This window comes from Taeniopygia guttata, chromosome 35 (assembly GCF_048771995.1).
Source record: "Taeniopygia guttata chromosome 35, bTaeGut7.mat, whole genome shotgun sequence".
NCBI lineage: Eukaryota > Metazoa > Chordata > Aves > Passeriformes > Estrildidae > Taeniopygia > Taeniopygia guttata.
In genome coordinates, this window is record NC_133060.1 from 4,135,855 (window position 1) to 4,153,157 (window position 17,303).

At 52.3% G+C, this 17,303-nt stretch overlaps 1 protein-coding gene across 2 annotated transcripts; it reads left to right on the forward strand.

Moving 5' to 3' along the window:
* The first annotated feature begins 2,391 nt into the window (after positions 1–2,391).
* KIFC1 (kinesin family member C1) lies at positions 2,392–17,260 on the forward strand. 2 transcript variants are annotated; one of them, XM_041712632.2, is made up of 15 exons: positions 2,392–2,579; positions 2,659–2,752; positions 3,164–3,205; positions 3,488–3,707; positions 5,040–5,259; positions 6,484–6,618; positions 7,109–7,237; positions 9,508–9,624; positions 11,397–11,573; positions 11,650–11,817; positions 13,869–14,007; positions 15,127–15,266; positions 16,160–16,233; positions 16,548–16,623; positions 17,152–17,260. In XM_041712632.2, the coding sequence occupies exons 1-15, from the start codon at positions 2,448–2,450 to the stop codon at positions 17,194–17,196; spliced, it is 1,908 nt and encodes a 635-aa protein (XP_041568566.2). In that variant the 5' UTR covers positions 2,392–2,447; the 3' UTR covers positions 17,197–17,260. The 2 variants fall into 2 exon arrangements, with proteins under 2 accessions (XP_041568566.2, XP_041568567.2); XM_041712633.2 differs by lacking the exon at positions 3,164–3,205 and having other exon boundaries at positions 2,393–2,579.
* The last annotated feature ends 43 nt before the right edge of the window (positions 17,261–17,303 follow it).

The window sequence follows — 17,303 nt, forward strand, 5'->3', positions numbered from 1 at the left end:
TTTATTTCGGCCTGGGTTTTGGGCTAGTTTAGGGCTGTTTCGAGGGGTGCTTTCTGGATGGTTTGTGGCTCGTTTGGGGATGTTTCAGCGCTGGTTCAGGGCTGGTTTAGGGCTAGTTTAAGGCTGGATTTTGGGGTGTTTTGGGCTGTTTTAGAGCCATTTTTGGGGTGTTTTGGGGCTGTTTCAGGGCCATTTTTGGGGTGCTTTGGGGCTGTTTGGAGTCCCACCTTCTTGACTACACCCAGGTAGAGCAGCCCGTCCGTCCAGCGCGCCAGCACGTCCTGCCCCTCCCCGATCTGGGGGGGCTTCGGGGGGTTCTGGGGGGGCAACCCCCCCCCGGAGGGCTCCATCACACCCGGGGGGCGGCGGCGGCGGCGGTGGGGCCGTGACGCAGCAGCGGCGGCGCGGGGGGGGCCGGGGGGGCGGCCGAGGGACGGCGGCACCGGGGAACCCCCCCGGGGACCCCCCGGGCCCCCCGCAGCGGCGCCGGGGGCTGGGCGGGGGCGGGGCCGGCGCGGAGACCCCAAAAACGCCCCCAAAATCCGCCCCCCCCCCCCCCCCCCCCGCTGCGGCCGGGGCCGCCCCGCCGGCCTCAGGCCACGCCCACGGCGAGATGGCCACGCCCACTATTTGGCCACGCCCACGATATGGCCACGCCCCTTTCCGCGCCCGCAGCGGCCGCCGCAGGGGCGGGGCCACGCCCACAGCGCGATTGCGCACGCGCACAGCCACGCCCACGTAACGCTTAGGGCCGCGCGGCCGCGGAGGCCACGCCCACCCTGCTGAAACCACGCCCACACAGACAGGCCACGCCTCCTCCGCCCCGCGGCCCGCGGGAATTTGGGGGGAAATTTCGGGGATTTGGGGAGCCTGAGGGGGATTTGGGAGGTCCCGGGGGATCCTGTGGGGTCTGAGCGGATTTGGGGGGGTTTGGGGGTTATAGTGGGGGTTTGGGGGGATTTGGGCGTTACAGTGGGGGTCTGGGGGCATTTGGGTGTCTGGGGTGGTCTGGGGGGATTTGGGGGGCTGAGGGTGTCACAGGAGTCAGGGGCGGATTTGGGGACTTTGGGGGGTTTTGGGGCGATTTAGGGCGGGCGTTGGGGTGGGTTTGAGGAGGATTGGTGTTGTCTGGGAAGGTTGTGGGAGGTTTGGGGGATGTGGGGATTTGGGGATAGTTTGGGAGAATTTAGGGAGGTTTGGGGCACATTTGAGGCGATTTTGGTGGGTTTAGGGAGGTTTGGGTGGATTGTTTTGAGTGGATGTTTTGGGTGGATTTAGAGGGCTTTGGGGCAGATTTAGGGGGTGTGATATAAATGGTTATAATTTGCGCCTCTGGAATATTGTTAAATATGATTCACTATATAAAATTTTTAGTTTAATGTAAAAGCACGCGCCAGTGCTGCAGCCAGCCACGCCCCCCCACCCCCCACCTCCCCCCCGTGTTCAGGTTCCACCTAAGCCAAAAAATGTCTCATTTACAATCTAATACATGTGGCTCGCCCGGAGATGGGCTGTTCCAGGAACCGATACCGGGACGCCTGGAAGCTGATCATCCCGGTAGCGACTCGAGATTGGGATCTCTGGAAACCTATGGGTTGAGCCATCTGAAAGCCACAGTTCCTGTAACTTCATCAGCAAGATCGTCCACACCTGGACTAGGATTGTTTGGACTTGTCCTGGAGAAAAGAACTTTATGAATATGTGGAACTTTGAATGGAAAGAAAAGGCAGATGGCTGAAATCCTTGCCTCAGGCAGAAAATTTCCTATAAGAACTGCAGGGTCCAAGAGGGTGGTGTGGGTGTCCAGGGGAACCTCTGCTGAGAGGCATCCTGTCACTCACCCAGTGCCGACCCCGGGCTCGGCACTGCCTTTTTCCTTGTGGCTGGCGAGATAGACTTTAATCATAAATAAAATTTTTTTATTTCATTTTTAATTTGGTTGGAAAAATTTTTATTTATAACAGGGGTTTGGGGCATATTTGGGAATATTTTGGGCAGATTTAGGGAGTTTTGGGCGGGTTTGGGGATGTTTTAGGTGGATTTAGGGAGGTTTGGGTGAATTTAGGAATATTTTGGGCGGATTTGGGGCCGTTCTGGCGCTGTGGGCGGAGCTTGGCCTCAGACCACGCCCCTCACCAGCGGCTCTGCACCACGTGGCCACGCCCAGCGCGCAAGCCACGCCCATTTCATTCTCAGCCAATCGCCGCCCTCTCCCACCACGCAGGTCCCGCCTTCCTCTCCGCCCCTCCGCAGCCGTTACCCCTTGGCGGGCGCACCCCCTCCCACCCTGACCCCACCCCACGCTCCCATTGGCTCTCCCTGCGCCCGTACCGCGCTCCCATTGGCCGAGCCTCGCGGGGGCGGGACCACCCCTCCCAACTCGCCCCGCCATTGGCCGCGGCGCGGGGCCAAGTGGGCGCGCGGCGGTTTCAAGAGCGCGGGAGAAGATGGCGTCCCGTCCTGAGGCCGGTCCCGCTGAGCTCCCGGGGCCGAGCTCGAGGGTCTCGCGGCTGCCGGTGACCCGGGCCCAGCAGAAGCGGGCCCTGTCCGCGGGCCCGCCCGCGGGGCCTCCCCAGCAGGTGCGGAGCCCTCCCTGGGCGGGTTCTCGCCGCCTCGGCCCGGCGCCGGGGCCGCCTGACGCCGTTTGTCCCCTGACAGAAACGATCGCGGACCGGGCTCGGGCCCGGAGGCGCCCGGGCCGCGCCCAAGGCCCCGCTCCGCACCGGCGGCCCCGCGACGACGGGGAAGAACGGTACCGGGGCATTGGGGCGGTTTCGGCGGGTTCGGGGGCACTTAATGGGGATTTGGGGGCAGCTAAAGGGGATTTAATGGGGATTTAAGGGGGATTTGGCAGATTTGGGGGCAGTGAAAGGACTTTTCAGGGATTTACAGGTGGTTGGAGGGAATTGGGGGGCAGTTAAAGGGCTTTTGGGGCATTTAAAGGGGATCTAGTAGCGTTTGGGAGAGTGAAAGTGGAATTGGGGGATTTTAAGGGCTCTTGAGGCATTTGGGGTGTTCAGAAGGGATTTGGGGGCCTCGGGGCTTTGGGGACGTTTGGGAGATTTTAAAGGAGGTTTTGGGGCTCAGTGTGACCTGGGGGATTTCCAGGGGTTCAAACCTCCCCCAGTGTCCCTGTGTCCCCCCAATGTCCCTGTGCCCCCAGATGGCCCCCGGAAGGCAGCATCAATGCCAGCTGCTCAAGTCGGTGAGACCTGAGACCTCCCCCGGTGTCCCCAGGACCCCTCCCCAGTGTCCCCAAGACTCCCCTTCCCTGTCCCCAGTGTCCCCAAGTCCATCTCCGGTGCCCCAGGATCCCCTCCTGATGTCCCCAGGCTCCCCTCTGACACTGCCAAGTTCCCCTCAGTGTCCCCAAGGTCCCCCTTTACCTGCCCCCAGTGTCCCCAAGACCCTCCTAATGTCCCCAAGCCCCTTCTGATGTCCCCATGTTGTCCCCCCCGTGTCCCCAACCCCCCCCCGTGTCCCCCAGGCTCTGCCACCAGCACGGCGGGCGCCAAGGGCGCCTCCAAGCGGCCTCCGTGGGACCTGCGGGGCCAGGTCAAGGACCTGCAGGAGGCGCTGGAGCAGGGCCGGGAGCGCCTGCAGGTGCTGGAGAGAGAGAAACAGGAGCAGAGCCAGCGCCTGCAGCAGCTGCAGAGGGAGCTGGGCGAGAGGGAGAGCCAGGAGAGCAGCCTCTGCGCCAGGGTCAGGTGAGGAGTGTGCCAAAATGTGCCAAAATCCTGAAAATCTGCACCAAAATGCATCCACGTTCCCCTGCTGAGGGAGCTGGGCCAGAGGGAGAGTAGCCTCTGCACTAAGGTCGGGTGAGGAATGAGCCACAATGTACCAAAATCCTGAAAAACTGCCTTAAAATCCACTTAAACTTCCCCCAAATCCACTCACATCCTGCTGCAGAGGGAGCTGGGCGAGTGGGAGAGCAGCCTCTGCACCAGGGTTGGGTGAGAAAAGGAGCAAAATGTACTAAAATCCTGAAAAACTGCTCCAAAATCCACTTAAAATCCATTTCAAACTGCCCCAAATCCATCAAAACTATCCAAAGTCCCCCTGCTCAGGGAGCACCTGCAGAGGGAGTGCCATGAGAGCAGCCTCAGCACCAGGATTGTGTGAGAAATGCACCAAAATCCTGGAAAATTGCACCAAAATCGTGAAAAATTGCACCAAAATCCCTCCAAACTGACCCAAAATCCACCAAAAGCTGAGCAAAATCCACCCAAACTGACCCAAAATCCACAAAAATGTCCCCAAAATCCAGAAAAACTGCCCCAAATTCCTTAAAGTCCTTCCTTGGAGGGAGTGGGAATGGTGAGGAAAACCCCCAAAATCCTTTTAAAATCCCACTAAAGATCCCTTCTGATCTTCCCTAAAACCTTCCTAAAAAGTTCCCAATTTCCCTCAAATTCACCCCAAATCCTCAAAATGTGTTTTCCTAGACCATCTCAAGATCCTGTTAAAATTTATGTAAAAGCCTTCAAAAGATCCTGGGATTCCCCCAAAGTCCCCCACACTATGCCACATTCCCCCAGATTTGCCTTTGAAATTCAAGATCTCCAAAATTCCCTCAGAACCTTTCTGAAAATCCCTGCAATTTCCCCTTAGACTCACAAACCCCTCAAGATTCCCAAAATTCCCTCAGAATCCTTCTGAAACTCGTTGAAATTTCCCTGAATAGCCCCAAAATTCCCTCAACCATTTTGAAAATACACGAAATTTCCCTAAATCCCCTCAAAACCCCTCAAGATCCCCAAAATTCCTTCAGAACCCTTCAAAAAAATCCCTGAAATTTCCCTGAATTGCTCTGAACTCTCTCCAGATCCCAAAAATTCCCTCAGAACCCTTCCAAAAATCCCTGAACTTACCCTAAATCCCCTCAAGATCTCCAAAGCTCCCTCAGAACCCTCCCGAGTGTTCCGCAAATTCCCCGGATTACCCCTAAAGCCCTGAAGGAACTCAGCAAAGCCCCGGAGCTCCCCTCAGAGCCGGGGCTCCCCAGTCCTACGGGATCGCCCCGTTCCTTTGGGCAGCTCCCTGGAGGTGGAGGTGGCGCAGGTCCGGGAGAAGCTGGAGCAGAGCCAGAACAAGGTGAAGGCTCTGGAGGCGGAGGAGCAGCGGCTGAAGGCGGAGGAGGAGCGGCTGAAGGCGGAGGAGCAGCGGCTGAAGGCCGAGGAGGAGCAGCGGCGGCAGGAGCGCGATGAGGCCTGGGGCAGGGCACAGGCTCTGCTGCAGCAGCTGGAGAATGCTGAGGTGGGGCCCGGAATTCCTGAGAAATCCCTGGAAAACGGGAATTTGGAGCCCTTTTGTTGCTCTATGATCTGAGATCTGTTTTGGGGGGGGGTTAGTAAATGGTGGGAAGCTGTGAGGGGGAAATGGGGCGCCAGCAAGGGTGGGAAAATGGGGGTTGGCACCAATTTGGACTTTTTTGGCACCCAAGCGCTCTGAAAGTGCCTTGAAATATGGGGAAAATGGGAATTTTCACCAATTTAGCTGCTTCTGCCCCCCCCAAATCCCCCAAGGGTTCCTGAAAATGCGCAAAAACCTGGGGTTTTGGAGCTGTTTTGTTGCTCTCTGATCTAAAATCTGCCAGGGGGCACCAAGAAAATGCAGGAAATGTGAGGTTTGTGCCAATTCTTGCATTCTTGGTGTCAAAATCCCTCAGGAGGAACCTCAAAATTTGGGAAAGATGGGAATTTTCACTACATCAGTGGTAAATTCCTCAGGGGATTCTTCAAAATCCACAAAAAAACAGGACTTTGGAGATGTTTTGTTGCTCCAGAGGCCCCAGAAAACAGCAGGAACTTGAGGGTTTGCAGCAATTCTGGCTTTTTGGTATCAAAAATTCTTCAGAGAATCCCTCACAATGTGGGAAAAATGAGAATTTTCACCAATTCAGCTGCTTTTGCAGCCAAAATCCCTCAGGGTGCTTCAAAATTAATGAAAAAATGGGATTTTAGAGCTATTCAGTTGCTCTGCAAGCTGAAGCCCAGGAGGAGTGCCAGAAAAAGGTTGAAAACTGAGGGGTTTGTGCCAATTCCGGAGATTTTGGTGCCAAAATTCCTCAGGGAGTGCCTCAAATTGCGGGGAGAATAGTGAGAAATGGGAATTTTTACCAATTCAACTGATTTTGCACCCAAACTCCCTCAGGATATTCAAAATGTAGAACAAAACATGGCAATTTATATAATTTTTACTGTGTTTCAACTCAAAAATCCGCTACGGGGGCGCAAAAAGAAAGGTAGGGAAATGAGGGCTTTGCATCAATTCCAGTGAAATCCCTCAGAAAACACCTCAAAAGATGGGGATTTGCATCAGTTTTGTTCATTTTAACCTCAAATCCCTGGGGGAATGTCAGAAAATCTGCAAAATATGAGGAGAAATGGGTTTTTTTGCCGGTTTCTCTACCGAGCACAGCAGACCCCTCAGAAGCGAGGGGAAGATGGGGTTTTTAGGGTTTTGCTTTCCCGCCGGCAGGAGCAGTTGCAGGAGCTGCAGGCGCTGCGGGAGCTGGAGGCATCGCAGCGGAGCCTGCTGGCCCAGCGCGAGGAGCACATCCACCTGCTGGAGATGGAGCGGCGCCGCCTGCACAACGACATCCAGGAGCTCAGGGTGGGCATGGCCGCCCGCTCTGCGGGACAGCGCCTGAGCGGGAGGCTGGAGGGGCGAGTCCGGGCTGGCGGGTTCTGCAGGGAAATATCCCTGTGCGCTGGGAGAGGGGAGACACCAGCTCCTGAGGGGGGCGAGCCAGAGACCAGGCCCAGTGACTGAATCCCGAGTTTTGGGGTTTTCCAGGGCGACGTCTGCGTGTTCCATGTCTGAATCCTGATTTTTTTTGGTTTTCCCAGGGAAACACCCATGAGTTCCATGCCTCAATCCCATGTTTTGGTTTTCCCAGGGGAGCACCCATGAGTTCCGTATCTCAATCCCATTTTTTTGGTTTTTCCAGGGGAACAACCATGAATTCATTGCTTGAATTCCAAAATTTTTTTGTTTTCCCAGGGGAGCACCCTTGAGTTCCATGCCTCAGTCCCATTTTTTTGTTTTCCCAAGGGAACACCCATGAGTTCCATGCCACAATCCCATGTTTTTGCTTTCCCAGGGGAACATCCGTGTGTTCTGCCGTGTGCGGCCGCTGCTGCCCGAGGAGCGGGAGCGCCAGCGGGGCATGCCCCACCTGCACTTCCCCTCTCAGGACACCCGCAGCCTCGTGCTCACCCGGCCCGACGATGTGAGTGCTCAGAGTCCTCACTTCCCTCCTCAAAGTCCGCCCTCAGAACTGGCCCTTGTCGCAAAAAGATCTCCAGGTTCCCGAGAATTCCATTTTTCCCCTGTCAGAAATGGCCTTTTTGCCCTCAAAAATGCCTGATTTCCCAACAATTTCTGGTTTTCCCTCTCAAAAATGGCCTTTCTTTTGTTCAAAAATGGCCTTTTTCCTTCAAAAATCCCTCATTCCCCAAAAATGCCTTTATTCCCCCTCAGAAATGGCCTTTTTCCCTCAAAATCCCTCATTTCTCAAAAATGCCTCTTTTTATCCTCTCAAAAATAGGCTTTTTCCTTCAAAAAGTCCAGATATCCCATAAATTCCTTTTTTCTGCCTTCAAAAATGAACTTTTTACCTTAAAAATTCCTAATTTCCCGAAATTCCTCTTGCCTCCCTCCAAAATGGCCTTTTTCCCTCAAAAATTCCTATTTACAAAAATGTCTTTTTTTCCCCTCTCAAAAATTGGCTTTTTCTACTCAAAATTGGCCTTTTTCCATCAAAAATCCTTGATTTTCCAAAAATGCCTTTTTCCCCTCTCAAAAAAGGCCTTTTTCTCAAGCAGTCCTTTTTCCCCCTTAAAAACTGCCTTAATTCCCTCAAAAATGGCATTTTCCCCTCAAAAATACCTATTCCCAAAAAAACTCCTATTTTCTTCTTTGAAAACTATGGGGTTTTTTTCAAAAATGTCTATTTTTTCCCTCAAAAATGGTTTATTCTCCATCAGAAATGTCTTTTCCCTTCAAAAATTGACCTTTTCTTCCTCTGAATCAAGTACTTCTTTTTCTCCCCAAGATATGCTTTTTACTCCTCAAAAATGTCATTTTCATCCCCCAAAATTTCCTTTTTTCCCCAAAAAAATGTTCTTTTTCTCACAAAAATGTCTTTTTTTACTGAAAAAATATTCTTTTTACCCCTCAAATGTCCTTTTTTTCTCAAAAATCCCTTATTACCCAAAAAGTCTCTATTTCCTCCAAAATGTCATTCATTTCCCCTCAGAAATGCACCTTTTTCTTCAAAAATCTCTTATTTTCTATGAAGTGTTTTTCCCCCTGAAAATATTCTTTATTCTCAAAATGTCTTTTTGTGCCTCAAAGACACCCTCAAAAGGCCTTTATTTCCTAAAAATGGCCTTTTTCGCCTCACAAGTGTCTGCTTCTCCCAAAACTGTTCATTTCCCCTCAAAACAGTTTTTTTCCTGTCAAAAATTCCTTGTTTTCCCTCAAAAATACCCTTTTTTCCCTTCTAAAATACCCTTTTCCCCAAAAAATATCCTTTTCCTCCCACAAAACACCATTTTTTTCTTGAAAATACCCCTGAAAAACCTCTATTTTCAAAAATGTCTTTATTTCCGCTCGAAAATGTCCTTTTTTCTCTCTCAAACATGCTCGTTTCCCCACAGATCCCCATGTTAGAGAAGAGGCCTTTTTTCCCCTCAGAGCTGCGGCTCTCTGGTGGGTGCTGGATTTGCTGGTGGGGCAGACAGGCCCCGGCCGGGCTCGTTCTCCGGCCGCGCTGCCGAGCCCGGCCCGGCTCCGCTGGGCGGTTTTGTCTCAGCCCGGCCTGTCCCGGCCGATCCTCGGGGCTGTGCCTGTGCTCCTTGTCTCCTTCCCAGCCCGGAACCGGGGGCAGCTCCCCGGCCTGGGACAGAGCTGCGTCCCAAGCCCTGGTTCAGACACAGCCTGCTTTGGGCTCTTGGACAGAGGCTTTTTGGAGCAGGTATTCCACAGAATCGTGGCCTTGTTCCAACAACATTCCCCAACATTTTCCCTCCAAAAGGCTGGTTTTTTTTCCTTCAAAAAAGGTCTTTTTCTTCCCCCAAATCTCTTTCCCCCCCCCAAATCCTATTTTTTCCCCAAATCTCCCTTTTTCTCAAATAAACCCCAAGAAAACCCCTTTCCAAACCAAAATCCCCCTTTTTTTTTGCCCTTTCTCACAATATTTTTGCTATTAAAATGCTTTTTCCCCCAAACTACTTCCTCCAAAACTTGATATTTTTCTCCCAAACCTGACCTTTTCTCCCCAAAAAATGAGACATGTTTTTTTGTCTGAAAAATTAGTGATTTTCCTCCAAAATGGGCTTTTAACCCTAATAAAAATAATCTTTTTCCTAAAAAAAAAGGCTTTTTCCTCCCCAAAATTCCTTTTTCTCCTCCCAAACCCCATTTTTTTGCCCCCAATCTCATTTTCCCCTCTCTGAATTCCCATTTTTCCCCAAATCCTGTTTTTCTGCCCCACAGTCACAGCTGGGCCGGGAGCGGCGCGCAGAGCTGCGCTACGACTTCAGCTTCGACCGCGTCTTCCCGCCTGCGGCTTCTCAGGAGGAGATCTTCCAGGAGATCCAGCTCCTGGTCCAGGTGTGCGTCCCAAAACCCTCCCTGGATCCCAGATATCCCACCTGGTTCCCAAAAACCCCAATTATCCCTCCTGGAATTCCCCAAAATCCGGCTCTATTCCCCACAAAATCCAACCAACCCCAAATCCCAGCAGAAGATCTTCCAGGAGATCCAACTCCTGTTCCAGGTGTGCGTCCCAAAACCCCCCCCTTGGATCCTAAAAATCCCACCTGGATCCTGAATATCTCACCTGGATCCCAAAAATCCCATCTGGATCCCAAAATCTTCTCCCAGAATTCCCAAATTCCCTCAAATGTTACCCTGATTTCCCCTCAGAGTTCCCAAATTCCTCCCAAAACACCAAAATTCCCCCCTAAATTCTCTTGGAATTCCCAAAACCCCCCACATCTCCCCCTGAATTCCAGAATTCCCTTCCAAATTCCCTTGGAATTCCCAAATTCCTCCCAATTTCCCCCTCAGACCCTCAAATCTCACTTAAATTTCCCTTCAGAATTCCCAATTTCCCCCTCAGAGTTCCCAAATTCCCCCCAAATCCCCTCACAATTCCCAAATTCCTCCCAAATCCCCTCAGAATTCCCAAATTCTTCCCAAATTCTCTCAGAATCCCCAAATTTCCCCCAAGTTCGCTCAGAATTTCCAAATTCCTCACAAATTTTCCAGAGCTCCTAAATCCCCTCTGAACCCTCAAATCCCACCCAAGTCCCCCCTCAGAACTCCCAAATCCCGTCAGAATTCCCAAATTCCTTCCAAATCCCTCCCAGAATTCCATAATCCCTCTCTAAATTCTCTTGGAATTCCCGAATCCCACTTCATGAATCCCCCAAATCCCTCCCAAAACACCAGAAATTTCCCCCAAATCTCCTCAGAATTCTGAAATTCCTCCCAAATCCCCTCAGAATTCCCAAATTCCTCCCAAATCCCTCCCAGAATTCCATCATCCCTCTCTAAATTCCCTTGCAACCCCCGAAATCCCCCCCAGTCCTGATCCCAGTTCCCCTCCCGTAACCCTAAATCCCCTTGAGCATTCCCAAATCCCACTGGGAATCCTAAATCTGAGAATCCCAATTCCCCCTGACCATTCCCAAATGTGCCTGAACATTCCCAAACACCTCTGACCATTCCTAAATCCCCCATATCCCCTGGAATTCCCAAATGCCCCTGACCATTCCCAAATCACTTTGAACATTCCTGAATCCCTCTGAACATTCCCTTTGACCATTCCCAAATCCCAGTGATCATTCCTAAACCCCTGTGCCCATTCCCAAGCCCCTGTGCCCATTCCCAAGCCCCTGTGCCCATCCCAAATCCCTGTGCCCATTCCCAACCCCCTGTGCCCATTCCCAAACCCCTGTGCCCATTCCCAAGCCCCTGTGCCCATTCCCAAACCCGTGTGCCCATTCCCAGACCCCTCAGAATTCCTGAATTCCCATCCCCAGTCGCCCCTGGATGTGTCAGTGCCCCTCCCCTGTGCCCATTCCGAATTCCCGCATCCTGTTCCCAGTTGGCCCTGGATGGGTCACTGTTCCCTGTGCCCATCCCACACCCCTGTGCCCATTCCCAACCCCCTGTGCCCATTCCCAAATCCCTGTGCCCATCCCAAACCCGTGTGCCCATTCCCAAACCCCTGTGCCCATTCCCAAACCCGTGTGCCCATCCCAATCCCCTGTGCCCATTCCCAAACCCGTGTGCCCATTCCCAATCCCCTGTGCCCATTCCCAAACCCGTGTGCCCATTCCCAAACCCCTGAGGATTCCCAAAATTCCCGTTCCCAGTCGGCCCTGGACGGGTACCCGGTGTGCATCTTCGCCTACGGGCAGACGGGCAGCGGCAAGACCTTCACCATGGAGGGGCCGTCGCCGGCGGGCGCGCCGGAGTCGCGCGGGATGATCCCGCGGGCCGTGCGCCACCTGTTCCGGGGCGCGCGGGACCTGGCGGCCAAGGGCTGGCAGGTAGCCCCGGGGCCGCGGGGCCGGCGGGCGCGGGCAGGGTGGGTGGGGCGGGCGGGCATGGCCACCGCGCCCTCAGTACGGCTTCTCTGCCAGCTTCCTGGAGATCTACAACGAGGCCCTGCGCGACCTGCTGCTGGCCCGCGGCCAGCACGGCTCCGAGCTGGAGATCCGCCGCCTGGCGCCCGGCAGCGACGAGCTGCACGTCCCCAACCTCACCTGGGTGCCTGTGGAGAGCGAGGAGCAGGTGGGCACGTGGGATTGGGGACTTCAGGGGGAAATTCAGGCATTTCAGGTGGAAATTTGGGAGTTCAAGAGGGTTTTGCAGTGATTTTATGTGGAAATTTGGGGGTTTCAGAAAGGTTGTAGGTGGAAATTTGGGGATTCTGAGTGGAGAATGTGGAGCTGCAGGTGCCCAGCCTCACCTGGGTGCCCGTGGAGAGCGAGGAGCAGGTGGGCACCTGGGATTTGGGGACTTCAGGGGGAAATTTAGGCATTTCAGGTGGAAATTTGGGAGTTCGGGAGGGTTTTGCAGTGATTTTATGTGGAAATTTGGGGGTTTCAGAAAGGTTGTAGGTGGAAATTTGGGGATTCTGAGTGGAGAATGTGGAGCTGCAGGTGCCCAGCCTCACCTGGGTGCCCGTGGAGAGCGAGGAGCAGGGGAGCACCTGGGATTTGGGGAAATTAGGGGATTTTAGGTGGAAATTTAGGAGGTTTTCGTTGAAATTTTGGGGTTTTAGGTGGAAATTCGGGGATTTTACGTGAAAATTTGAGGATCTAGAGGGAAATTTGAGGATTTATGTGGAAATTTGGGGATTTTAATTGGAAATTTAGGTATTTTAAGGGGAAATATGTGGATTTCTGAGAACTGTTATGGGGAAGTTTGAGGATTTAGAAGAAAATTTAAGGATTTAGGGGGAAATTTGGGGGTTTTATGGGGAAATTTGGGTATTTTAAGGGAAATTTGTGGATTTCATAGATGTTTTATGGGGAAACTTGGGGATTTCAGGGGGAAACTCAGGAATTCGGGGGCAGACTGGGTCAGTTTTGGACTCACTTTCCCAGAATTTTCAATTTCTGAGACCCTTTTGTTGCTTTATTTACAATTCCAGGGGGATAATTTCAGTTTTTAATCCGTTTTTCCTTCATTTCTCTCTGTTTGCCCCACAATTGTTCCCCTTTCACCTCCTTCCGTGTCCCCATCCCCATTTTTCCCATTTTCCTCATTTCCCCCCTGACTGTTCCCCTTTCCCCTCCCCGTTCCCCCATTCCAACTTTTCCCCTTTCCCCCCAATTTTTCCCCTTTCCCCCTGATTTTCCCTGTTTCTCATCAATTTTTCCATTTTCCGCCCGATTTTTCCCCCAATTTTTCTATTTTTCCTCGTGTTTTTCTCCACGATTTTTCCCTTTTTCCCCCTGGTTTCCCCATGACTGTTCCCCTTTCCCCTGCCCATGTCCCCCACTCCTGTTTTTCCCATTTTTCCCCTGATATTTCCCCTTTCCCACCTATTTTTCCCTTTTTCCCCCTGATTTTTCCATTTCCCCCCATTTTCCCCCCAATTTTTCCCCTTTCCCTCCCTTTTTCCTCCAATTTTTCCCTTTTTCCTCCATATTTCCCCATTTCCCCCCTCGTGGTGTCCACATTCCTGTTTTTTCCCCATTTTCCCCCGTTTTTCCCTCGTTTTGCCCTATTTTTACCCCATTTTACGCTGTTTTCCCCATTTTCCCATCATTTTTTCCCTGTTTTCTCCCCCATTGTTTTCCCCATTTTCCCCTGTTGTTCCCCCCTTGTTTTCCCGTTGTTTCCTTGTTATTCCCCCGTTATTCTCTGTTGTTCCCCTGTTGGTTTTCCCTGCTATTCCCCATTATTCCCCATTGATATTCCCTGTCATTATTCCTGTTGTTATACCCCATTGTTATTCTTGCATCATTCCCGTTATTCCCCATTGTTATTTCCACATTATTCCCGTTATTCCCTTTTGTTATTCCCGTTATTCCCACTGTATTCCCGCATTATTCCTGTTATTCCCGCATTATTCCCGCTGTCACTCCCGCTGTCGTTCCCGCGTCATTCCCGCTGTTATTCCCGCATTATTCCCGTTATTCCCGCTGTCATTCCCGCTGTCATTCCCGCTGTTACTCCCGCTGTCATTCCCGCATTATTCCCGTTATTCCCGCTGTCATTCCCGCTGTTATTCCCGCTGTCACTCTCGCTGTCATTCCCGCATTATTCCCGTTATTCCCGCTGTCACTCCCGCTGTTATTCCCGCCATGGCTCCCCGTGCCCTGCCCCGGCAGGTGCTGGAGCTGCTGCAGCAGGCGGGCTCGCAGCGCTCGGTGGCGCGCACGGCGCTCAACGAGCGCTCCTCGCGCTCGCACTCCGTGTTCCAGCTGCGCATCCAGGGGCTGCACACCGCCCGGGACCTGCGCTGCACTTGTGAGGCACTGCAGAAATTCCTGGGATTCCCGCATTTCCCACGGCACCCCGTTTTCCCCCAGCTTTTCCCCCCCAGTTTTCCAGCTTTTATCCCTCTTTTTCCACCTCTGATCTCATTTCCCCCCATTTTCCCCCTTTTCCAACCTGGGACCTGCACTGTGCCTGTGAGAGCTCATTCCACAATTCCCAAATTTCACCCCAGCATTCCCATATTTCCCATGGCACCCAGCTTTCCCCCTCAGTTTTCCAGCTTTTCCCCTTTTTTTTCCATCTCACATCCCTATTTCCCCCCATTTTTCCCAGCTTGGCACCTGCACTGTGCCTGTGAGACATTCCCACAGTTCCCAAATTTCCCAAAACCCACCCAGAATTCCCACTTTCCACCCTGTTTTTCCCCAGCTTTCCCCCCATTATTCCCTGTTACATTTGCTATCTTTTCCTGTTTTCCCCTCATTATTTCCCCACTCTTCCCCTGTTATTCCGTTACATCTCCCATTTTTTCCTGATTTTCCCCCATTATTTACCATTTTCCCCCATAATTCCCCCATTTTTCCCCCATCATTCCCCCATTATTCCCTGTTACAGTTCCCATTTTTTCCTGTTTTTCACCCAGTTTTCCCCCATTATTCCCCAATTGTCCTGTTCCCCCCCATAATTCCCCCATTATTTCCCCCATTTTTTCTCGTTGTATTTCCCTATTTTCCCCCATTTCCCCCTATCGTTTCCCCCATTTCCCCCATTATTTCCCCCATTATTTCCCATTCTTTTCCCCCATTATCTCCCCATTTTTACCCTATTATTCCCCCTGTTATTCCCCCATTTCCCCCTTTCCCGCCTATTTCCCATTTTTTCCTGTTTTCCCCCATTATCTCCCCATTTTCCCGTTATTCCCCCATTTTCCCCATATTATCTCCCCATTTTCTGCCATTTTCCCATATTTTTTCCCCATTTCCTCCATTTTTCTGATTTTCCCCCATTTCCCCCCATTATTTCCCCCCATTATTTCTCATTCTATTTCCCCATTTCCCCCCCATTATCTCCCTATTTTTCCCCTATTATTCCCCCATTATTTCCCCATTTCCCCCCATTTTTCCCCCCATTTTCCTCCGTTTCCCGCAGCCTCTCTGACCCTGGTGGACCTGGCGGGCTCAGAGCGCCTGGAGAAGTCGGGATCCGTGGGGAGCCGCCTTCGGGAGACACAAAGCATTAACTCCAGCCTGAGCGCCCTGGGGCTGGTCATCAGCGCCCTCTGCAACAAGGTTTGGGGTGAAAAAAACCGAATTTGGGGTTTGTGGGGTTATTTATGGGGTCATGGTGGGGTTTGTGTGGGCTTTATGGGGATTGCGATTGGGGAAATGGGAACTGAGAATGGGAAATGCAGAATCCACCCACTCCAGCCCTGGGGCTGGGCACCAGTGCCCTCTGCAACAAGGTTTGGGGTGAAAAAGCCCAAATTTGGGGTTTGTGGGGTTATTTATGGGGTCATGGTGGGGTGTGTGTGGGATTTATGGGGGCTGGGAACAGGGAAATGCAGAATCCATCAGCTCCAGCCTCCAGCCCTGGGGCTGGGCACCAGCACCCTCTGCAACAAGGTTTGGGGTGAAAAAAGGGAAATTTGGGATTTATGGGGACACTTATGGGGTCATTGTGAGGTTTAGGGGATTATTTATGGGAGTTGGGGGATTTCTGGGATTTGGGAATGGGGAAATGGGAGAATCCATCAGCTCCAGCCTCTGCACCCTCTGCAACGAGGTTTGGTGGCGACAAAACCTGAATTTGGGGTTTATGGGATTTGGGGGATTATTTATGGGATTTGTGGGGTTTGGGGCGAAAAAAGAGATGTGGGAATGGAGAAACGGGACTTGGAGTGGGGGAAATGGGATGGGAGGTGGGAAAATGGGATGAAAAAAGGGAAAATGGGGAATGGGAAAAACAGGATGGAAAATGGGAATTGGGGTGGGAAAAAGGGATCAAAAATGGGAAAATGAGGCCTGGGATAGGTAAAATGGGATAAAAATGGGAACTGGGGTGGGAAAATGGGGCAGGAGATGGAAAAGTGGGGTGGGAATGGGAAACCCAAACTTTGGGATTTGGGGGTGGATCCAGGGTTTGGGATCTCCCTGGAATTCCCAAAATTCCTGAAATTCCGCAGGAGCCGCACATTCCATACAGAAACAGCAAGCTGACCTTCTTGCTGCAGAACTGCCTGGGGGGGCACGCCAAAGTGTACGTGGGGAACCCCAAAAACCCCATAAAACCCAGCCCAAAACCCCATAAAACCCAGCCCATAAATCCCATACAAATCCAGCCCTAAAACCTAGCCCAAAATCCCACCCCAAACCCATCCCAAAGTTCCCATGAATCCCATAAAATCCTATCCCAAAAACCTATGAATCCCATCAAAACCCATCCCACAAAATCCCAAAATCCCATGAAAACCAACCCCAGTCCCAAACCCCAAACCCATCTATGGTGTTATTTTTGGGTTGTATTTGGGATATTTTGGGGTGCTTTTGGGCTGTAACCCTGTTTTGCCCCAGGCTGATGTTTGTGACCATCTCCCCCCTGGAGGAGAATTTCGGGGAGTCGCTGAACTCGCTGCGCTTTGCCAGCAAGGTGGGGGCAGGGCCGGGGGGTTCAGGGGGAATTTGGGGGGTCCTGAGCTGCTTTGGGGGTCCCAAGGGATTTGGGGGGTTCCCAAAGGGATTTTTGGGTGGTTCTGGGAGGGTTGGGAGTCTCACGGGAGATTTTGAGTGTCCCTGGGGGGTTCTGGGTTGGTTTGGGTGGGTCCAAGGGGATTTTTGGGGTCCCAGGGGGTTTTTGTCGCTCCTGAGGGATTTGTGGTTTGGGGGGTCCCAGGTGCGGTTTTTGGGGCGATTTTAGGGTTCCTGGATTTTTTGAGGTGTTTTCGGAGTTCCTGGAGGTGCTTTTGGGGTGATTTCGATGTTTTTGGGGTGGTTTTTGGGTGATTCTGGGGTTCCCCGGGTGACTTTGGGGTGTTGGGCTGGTTTTGGGGACGTTTTGGGGGGTTCTTGGGTTGATTTCGGGGTTTGGGGTATTTTTCGGGTGATTTTGGGGTTCCGGGGGTGTTTTTGGGGTGATTTTGGGGGTTTCGGGGTTTTCCGAGCCCGCCCCTCCCTCTAGGTGAACGAGTGTATGATTGGCACGGCTCAGGCCAACCGGAAGTGACGCCATCGCCCCTAGTTCCCGCCTTTTAAACGCACACCCCAATAAAGAGTGGCATTTTCACTGAGCACATTGATTGGCTGCGGTTATCACGTGTCTATCCGCAACGG

What these genes read in the sequence shown, in the direction of transcription:
- KIFC1 (XM_041712632.2), top strand. Translation starts at nt 2,448, where the DNA reads ATGGCGTCCCGTCCTGAGGCCGGTCCCGCTGAGCTCCCGGGGCCGAGC. An exon ending in ACGACATCCAGGAGCTCAGG is followed by an intron (nt 6,619 to 7,108) that starts GTGGGCATGGCC and finishes TTGCTTTCCCAG; the next exon opens with GGGAACATCCGTGTGTTCTG. An exon ending in AGATCCAGCTCCTGGTCCAG is followed by an intron (nt 9,625 to 11,396) that starts GTGTGCGTCCCA and finishes TCCCGTTCCCAG; the next exon opens with TCGGCCCTGGACGGGTACCC.